Here is a 9,120-nt window from a genome sequence, read left to right as displayed (position 1 = left end):
GTTGGCAAGCTGTGTGGCCTCTGTCCCCCCACTGCTCCACATCTGTTGACACCATCACACTGAGTTAGCGTTGCTGATGTCACCAGTGTGACAGAAATCAGGAAAGTAAATAATGGAGAGCAACATGGAAGGCAGCCAGGCCGTGGTCAGTGTTCTTTTTTTGTTTGATTCTTTTGTCTCTCCAAACCACTCTTACCAGTACTTTGCAACGTTTATCAAATGTAAGCAAAGTTGTTTCGGCTTGTTGGATCAGATACCACTGGTGCGTTGTGTTGACGTCTTTACGTTTCGCTCAACGGTATCATGTAAAATGACCAGTTGAACTGAGTGTGCTGTTCTCACTGTATGCCATTTTAGCTGAGGTGTTGGAAAGTGACTTTAACCCATGTGGCTTCCCGAGTCATTCGACCCTGGTCGACACTGGTCAGTGAGCCATTCAAGAAAAGATGAAGACCAATATCTCGGACATCTATGAATGTAGAAAAGGATTACAATCCTATTTCTAAGGGACCCCTGATAACCACAGTAAGAGTCACGATCCAAAATTACAGAAAACATGTAACCATGAGGAAACTTAGAAGCTGTCCAAAGGACCAAATGTAATCATATAGGAGGTTAATAGGAACCCAGGAAATTTAGTCTCTCTTAACTTATTTAACAATTACACACCTGGACAAAACTTGTCTGTTCCCCTAATAAATAAAAGGACATTAAAAATAAACAAATGAAGATTAGAAACTGGTTTTCATCCATGTTTCAACAGAATGATTAAAGAATATATACTAATGAAACAGGCCTGGGAAAATATGATGGTACCCATAACTTATTTTTTGTTGCCCAACCTTTTGAGGCAATCACTGCAATCAAAGGATTCCTGTAGCTGTCGATGAGACATCTGCTCTTTTCAGAAGGCTTTTTTGTTCCCGAAGGTTACCTTTTTCAGACAGGATGTTTCAGCTCCCTCTAAAGTTTCTCAATAGTATAGAAGGACACTTCAGAAAAGTTTTTTTCCTAAGCCATTCTTGGCTGTTTTCAGCTGTGTTTTTTGGTTCATTATCCTGTTGAAGACCCAATGAGACCAAGCTCTCTAACAGTAGGCAGCACATTTCTGTCAAGAACCCCTTAATAGTGTTGAGATTTTTTGTACCCTGCAGAGATTCAGGACCCACAGTGTCAGATGAAGCATAGCAGCCCAAGATCATAAAAGAGCCTCCTCCATGTTTCAGTAGGGCAATGTTCTTCTCTTGATATGCTTAATTTTTCCGTTTGGGAACATAGAGCTGATATGCCTTTGGAAAAAAGTTCAGTTTATGTCTTATCTGTCCATAGAACATTCCCCCAAAAGCTTTGTGGCTTGTCAACATGTAGTTATTAACAGTTGTGTCCTCCTTGGTCATCTCCCATTAAATCAACTTCAGCTCAAACAACAGACTGTGTCATATGACCCCGATGTTCCTTGAGTTTGTAGTTCACCTTAAAGCCTTTGGAAGTTTTTCTGCGCTATTTTGTAATATTTGTTGGACCTCAGAGCCTGCCTGCCTGCCCCCATTCTGATCTGTTTGCGTGACCTTCTGCTGGATTCTGCCTGTTTACACCCTTGAATCTGTCTCCCGACCCCGGCTTGGATTTCCCAACGGTACCTCTTCGGATCTCTGATCTTCTGGCCTGGACCTCTGTTTGCCTCATCGACACCAGCTTTAGCTTCTCCTTCAAGAATCACCTGCCCTGCCTTATCAGCCAACCCAGCAGCCTTTTGGACTTGGCTCCTGAAACTCTCAGGGATTCAAAATTATAAAATATATACACCAAAAAAACAAACAAAAACAGACAAACATGCAAAAACAGGAGAAATACGCAAAAGGTAAATACCTAATTTTCTGATAATAAATCCTTTCTTTTTTCTCACATACTGTCGGCTGCATTGCTTAAGCTCATTTTTCAAATAAAATTAATCCACTCATGAAAAACACACTCACAGACCAAACAAAAAATATGCAATTAATCTCTTGCCTCTCAAGATGTCCTCCTCTGTCACTGTATGAAAACATGAGCATGCATGTTGGTGTGAAGACACACCAAAGAGCATGGAAAAACAGGAGAAACAGCGTTAAAGCCATAAAGATGAATCTGGGACATCTGTTCCTGCCTGTTAGTTCATCATTTAGCATCTAGTCTGCAGGTGCAAAATAACGAGGAAACATAGCAGACCATTGTGGTGTTTTAACACATTCGCTTTATTTTAATTAATCTTTTACACAATACAGGCTTACGAATACCCCCCCTTCACCCACACACACACCCGCACACACACATCCGTACACATACACCTGCACACCCAACCCCCCCTCACATATGCTCTTTCTCTTTATGTCTTATGATTTGAAAAAACCATTGTGCATATTTATTGGATTTTTGATTGGTAAATGTTTACAGGGATTAGGAATGAGCTGCTTCTGACCTTCTAGATTTGCTTTTCTTGTCAGTAGGTATTATCAGATTAGATAATCCTTTGATTTGCCTAAAATAAGTTAGCTTGATCAGCATCTTTTTTTCCCCTTTCGTTAGCAATTTGCTGCCTCTTATCCTCTTTTCATCCTCGTGGTGAATCACAATGGAGCTGAAAACTGTTTGCAGGTGGGCAGAAACAGCTTTAAACTAATATCTGAATAATAGAGACAATGCCGGGTGCCATTCGTGTCAGACAAGAACGCTCTGCTATTGCAGTGGAAAATGTGAATGGAACCTCGCAGAAATAATTTCTGGTGGCATAAGAAGAGGGAGACTCAGTGAGAGAAAATGCAGAAGAATTGGATTGTCAAAATTCTAGATCAAATACACTCAAAGAATTAATACAGGATTCACCAAGGGGAAAATAAATAAACAGTAAAGTGGGAAATAAGGGAAAGTTCAATACTAAAAGCTGTTCTTTATAGTTTTATTGGTAAAATATATTAGATAATAATCCTTTTATAAAATTATATTTGGTATTTTCAGGTTTGATTCAACTAAAAAACTAACATGGAATGAGGATACCATCAAACTAATGATTTAAGACGCACTCTCATTTAATTTGATCTTTTAGTGTTTGCTGGTCAAAGTTTGGGCTGCGCAGTGGTGCAGTGGGTAGCACTGCTGCCTTGCAGCAAGAAGGTTCTGGGTTTGATTCCCAGCCCTGGGTTTTTCTGCATCGAGTTTGCATGTTCTCCCTGAGCATGTGTGGGTTCTCCCCGGGTACTCCAGCTTCCTCCCACAGTCCAAAAAAATGACTGTTAGGTTAATTGGCTTCTCTAAATTGTCCTTAGGTGTGTGTGTGCTAAATGGTTGTTTGTCTTTTTGTTGCCCTGCGATGGACTGGCGACCTGTCCAGGGTGTACCCCTCCTCTCGCCCATTGACTGCTGGAGATAGGCATCAGCACCCCTCGCGACCCCACTCAGATAATGGATGGATGGATGGTCACCATACTTATTTTCCCATCAACTCTGGTTGTGAAGACAACCCCTGCCGCAGACATATGCAGATGACTGTCACTATCCATCCATTTTCCATCATCCTTTACCCCAGCTGGGTTTGCGAGGGGTGCTGGTGCCTATCTCCAGCTGTCTACGGGCGAGAGACAGGGCACACTGTTACTGTTACTATATTCTGTTAAATCTGATTTGGATTTGTTAAATTTACATTTTCTCTCTTAATTTGTTGATTTGGTTATATTGAATGCATACATATTGAATCTTTCTAGGCTTTCTAACAGACATTTGAGGAATTCTAGATCAAAACTTACTACTGTGTGCAATTATCCATAACTGTTGAATTTCATTGATAAAATAGAAAGCCCCATATGAAGAAGGGTAATCCCAGGGCATCATACAGCCACCACTATGTTTCAGTGTGGATGTGGTGTGCCTTTGAATATGTGAACTGCTGTTCTGGTACTAAACAAATCTTTTGGGACCGTGAGTTTTTGGTCATACTTTAAAACATTCTCCCCCACGTCTTTGGCAACATTTCCATAATTTTTTTGGAACAATAATCTTCATTCTTACTAACCTGGTATGCCATATTGATAATGTCCGACACTCAGGTTTGGTTGTACAAATTATAATCTGGGACTGCCCTGATCAAATCTTTTCAGGGAAAGGAGGAATGTGCAGTGGAAATGCCACCTCTTGCCCACCTACCAAAGTTTGGTTTTAGCCAATCATGTTAACAAATTATACAGCAATAGCCGACATGAGAAACCACAGCAACTTATGCTTTTATGCTGTTGTTGTTCCTCTTTCAAATACAGTATTTAATGGTGGAGTCTGTCAAAACAGATGTGATATCAGCAACTATGCATAAGTCCTCCTGTGCTGCCATGTTTATTTTGGTTTGGCTGTGAGCTCAGAAGCTTTTGTCTCAAGCCTTATGTTCCAACTTAAACCATAATACGGCAATGTGATTGGCTGACCTTGTGTGGATTGGACTTGAACAATGGATGGTTGTTATTGAACTCCCAGATGCCATGAGAATTCCGCTTACAGGCATAGTTAGCCTCTCACTCCTTTTTTTTTCAAGTTTATATTTCAAACAGGGGAGCAGTGTCAAATGTGAACATATTTAGTGTTTGTTGCAAACTTCTTGGCAAATGGGGAATAGGGGAAAAATGTCCAGTTTTTATATAGGCTTATGTGTTTTCATATATTTCCTTTAGCAAGGCTTGACTTTATTCTCTGTAGCATGATATATAATGATCAAAGGTAAGACACTCTAAACTTTTTATTAATCACTTTAGAGAGTTTATTATTATTTAAGTCATGAGTGGCACATAAACTAAAATAAAATACATAGAAATGTGTTTTTATGAAATTAAAGATTGTGAAAAAGTGGAACAGATATCAATATTTTTTTCAAGATGATGTGAGTTTTCAGCTTCTAATCTCACTGAGGCAATTTTTATGACGATGCTTCCGGGAAATTATTTTCCTCAAATGGCAAATTTATTATTTTCCACAACCGCCTGACACCAAATAGTTGGTAATTAGTTTCAAAGTTCTTGTAATTGAATATAAAGACAAGATAGCTCACTTGATCAGACCTGGAGCTGGGAAAAGCCATGAAAAAATAATTACTGAATATTTAAATACCAGTTTGGAGCTGCCTAAGTTGGATTATAGTCAGACAGTTAGGAAGCAACATATAAGATATGTGAACAATTAAAGGAGTTAAAATTGACTGAGTGTATATAAAAAGCTGGAAGTTGCACACCATTAATTACCCCTATAAAGTCGTGAACCTCTCTGCTATCTCAGACCGTTCATCTTCCTTACAGTTAGTGTTAATAATGTAAACATTACTGATCATTAGAAATGAATTTGTTGCTTTAGCCACAGCATAGCCACTGGCTCCTCCCCTCTCCTGCAGATCCTTCATTTTAACATTTATATTCAGACAAGACCTGGACTGAGGCCTGCCACATGGCGCCTTCTGTGTCTTCACCCCTGCTCTCACCCTCCTCCCCTCCCAGCTCCTCACCACATCAGGATACACTTGTTCTTCTGAATTCCGGTTTCAAACGGAACGCTGCCTTGCTCTGGTTTTCTGCAGGATCAGTATTAAAAGCAGGCACACGCTGTCTCTCTCGGTGGTCCTGTGGTCAGGGAAGGGGAGGCCCTAACGGCCCATTACACTTAGACACCTTTCAAACCTCACTGGGTCCTGCTTCCTCCCCACACCCTGGTTTTCCTCCCCATCCTTGGCCCTGACAGCTGTCATATGCTCCCTTATCAGAGCAAGAGCAGGTCATTGAAGAGTGAAAATTTTTTTTCCACTGAAAGCCACCTGGCCCGTGTCTTCCTACCGCCTCTTCTGTGCTGTCACATCTCCAAACAGTTTTCTGCACATATTCTTCATGTTTTCACTAATTTCTGCTGATGTATCACCTAAACTTATATTCCCATCTAACATATCCTCACTGATACATCTCTAACTGTTGCAACTGTGAACATTGTTTGCCCTTTGACCTACAACATCAATTATAGAGCTCCTAGTGGTGAAAAGAAGTACTACAGTTCAGGATTGCGAGACATTCTTCATAGTTAATTTCCACTTACATTTTATTGAAAAAATAAATTTGATATATGCTTCATATCACTTAAATTGCTTTAATCAAACACAGTTCTATACAAAAATGCTTTATCCCAAGGGAAATATAGTGTCTCTACATACATGTTACTGCACTCAACCAATAACGTCAAATTGTTTTGAGGGAGTTAATGAGGTTGACGTAAACAATGTAGTGCAGGGTTTGTTTCTTTTTATTTATTTTCTCCCCAATAAATAATTGTTTACTCATTCAATACTCAGAGAAGTGGATCTTAAGGTCTTTAGCTTGGCAGCATTTTTACATTAGATTCCCTTCCTGACACAATATGGATTCAAACCTGGATAGCCTGCGTAATAACCAAAGACTTAAATCACTTCATTATAGGCATGGGCTATTAAAGGGAAAGTAATCTACCACAACAAATAGCTGAATCACAGAAAAAGATAAATAATTATTTCAATCTGATTTGATACTTAGTTTTATCAGCTGACTTGATTGAAAAAGCTGGACTCAAATTCTTCAGAGACATCAGTGGCCACTAGGGGGCAGAACAGGATATAGTGAAACATTAGACCTGTATATTATCTGGTGACACAACACTGCACAAAAAAGATTCACACACAACAAAATCAAAGCAGAAAACTGATACGTCTTATGCCTGTCAGGGGTGACTGATCTTGATTGCCTATAGTTAACCACTGTGTGTGTGGGACAGTGTGTACTGGTGTGTGTTTCTGTAGTGTAACACAGAGAACAGAGCAAAAGGAGCTTATGGATGTTTAACAATAATTAACGCACCATTATGTGTACAATAGGGCCTATTTATCTCCATGGAGCCAAACATATCTTTCAAATCTTCTGTTGAGAGAGAGAGATGAATCTGGGGGTGTTCTTTGGTGGGGTTCTATGTGTGCAAAATGCTGTACACACACAAAAGGCTTAGAGAAGCACAGTTAAGAAGGAAACGGCAGGCCTCTAGATATTAAAGTGAGGCCGAGTGTGTGTCAGTGTGTTTTTTGAGGCTTGTGAATGGAAGGAGGATTCTGAGATGATGGGGCGAAGCTCCCGAGGGCCAATATCAGTGTGTCAAGACCTGGACATGGAGGGGTATTAGATGGATGAGGTGGGGGAACTGGACAACACTTCATTTAAAAACAAATTTGAGCTTTTAGACGGGTTCTACTGATGCACAACAAACTTCATAAATGAGTTTCAATAACATTATTAAACCTATTATCACTTTGTAATAACTGTGCAGTTTGTGAAGTCATTGGAGTAGTTTTTTTTTTTTATTTAATCTCTTACTTTTTTTTAAATTTCCAGGACCAGCCTTTAGTTTTTCCGGTTACTACCTTCATTTTAAACAAAGTTGGGAACTTCTTTTCTTTAGTTTTTTTCATCAGATTTTTTTTTACTGAACCGATTTTTTATAACTTAATTTATTTATAACAACTATATGTTTCTGGGTTTTTTTTTATTGCAATATTTCTAGGTTGATAAATTATGCCTTTTACTATTTTCATCTAATCCTTGTGTGCTTGTTTTGGTTAAGTTTAAAGGAACTTTAGATTAGTTAATACTTTATATGTCATTTTTGTGGTATTTATATATAAATACTAATAATAGTATTTCTGTACACCCCTCTTTGAAGTCTTAATTGTATAATGTAGTATAATGTTACATAATAATACATGTTTATATTGAATTAATGACATAAATTATGTTCTCGATCCTTCACCTCTGGTATGTTTAAAAATATTAAATATATGGACTTTAGAAAGCTAATATACAGTTTTATAATGATAACCTTACAGTCTCATGATCATATCAAACATCATTTACATTAGAGCATTTGATAATTTCTTATTCGCTTATTCTATTTTTTTACACTCTTTATACCACATCACCATTTTAATTAAATTGTAAACATTTTGGTTTTCATCTGTAGTTTTTATAGTTCTTACCATAAACTGTTATTTTCGCCATTTGGGATTTGCCGTGCAGGGTTCATTCAGGTGTTATGCTTTAAGTTTTATTACTTATTTTTCATTAAAACCTTCAAATTAATTACACTACTCTTGACCTCAGTCTGCATTTTTAGTTGGCTGCTTTCTTACAACATGGCATTGAATGTGTGATTTCAGCCACATCTGACCATAAAGGAGCAAGAATAAAGTAAAACAGTCATTTCGATCCAGTTGCAAATACATGCAACAGGAAGATAAGGTTTAAAACAAAACATTTTATGTGGTAAAAGGTTCTTTTCAAAGCCTAAACGTTGTACTAATGAAAAACAATTTTTCTATCCATATCACAGCCATCTGACACTTCCAGCTGAGTTGCCATACTCAAATTCCTAATGACACATGTTGAGGTTTTTAATTGTTTTTAATTGAGTGACAAAACATAAAGTTGAAAGTCTATATATATATTTTCTATATTCTATCTATTAAAATCCATGTTAATTTTAGCAGAAAGTTGTTTTGAAAGGTCATCTGTAAAATCAAAGGCAATCCAAAGTATCCTATTTATACAGTGAACCTTCTCAAATTGGAGTGTTTAGTCCTCATTTGGTTCCCCCAAAGTTTTTGGGTCTCGTCTTCATCTCCACCCTCTTGAAGGAGTAGCGTTCACCAGTCCTTCCATCTGTCAGGATGTACCATGTACCCCAGTAGATCCCATTGGTCAAACCAGTGTAACGCCCATGGTAATAGCGGCCATTTAGGTTTGCTGCCAAGCAGGCATCAAACCACCAGCCTGCACCATAGTACTGCCCACAGTTTCCAGAGGCATAGCGATCGTGGTCCCTGTCGGCGGTGCTGAAAGGCCTGCCATCATGGTTGTAGTGCTTGCTGTAGCTTAGAGCATTGCCAGCATCACCAGAGTACTCGTGGGCTGTCAGACGATATCTGGGAGAGAAGATGCAGATTATTAAACAGTTTTTATTTTTTAGTGCAAGTACTACCAAGAGCAGCATTTGGGCCCTTCATTGTGGCTCTAACCAAACTATCCATCCATCCATTTTCTGACACGTTTT

General features: G+C 38.6%; 1 protein-coding gene across 1 annotated transcript in view; it reads right to left on the bottom strand.

Moving 5' to 3' along the window:
• Nucleotides 1–7,929: 7,929 nt before the first annotated feature.
• The window catches only part of LOC107094009 (fibroleukin-like), a 7,131-nt gene continuing 5,940 nt past the window's right edge, over nt 7,930–9,120 (bottom strand). Inside the window, exon 6 of the mRNA XM_015389400.1 lies at nt 7,930–8,992. Within this exon, the coding sequence (XP_015244886.1) occupies nt 8,650–8,992 (343 nt within the window). The 3' untranslated portion in view covers nt 7,930–8,649. The remainder of the gene's footprint in view (nt 8,993–9,120) is intronic.

Source organism: Cyprinodon variegatus, unplaced genomic scaffold (genome assembly GCF_000732505.1).
Source record: "Cyprinodon variegatus isolate N-32 unplaced genomic scaffold, C_variegatus-1.0 Scaffold457, whole genome shotgun sequence".
NCBI lineage: Eukaryota > Metazoa > Chordata > Actinopteri > Cyprinodontiformes > Cyprinodontidae > Cyprinodon > Cyprinodon variegatus.
The sequence above is the reverse complement of the archived record's forward strand: the minus strand, read 5'-3'. Positions and strand labels throughout refer to the sequence as shown.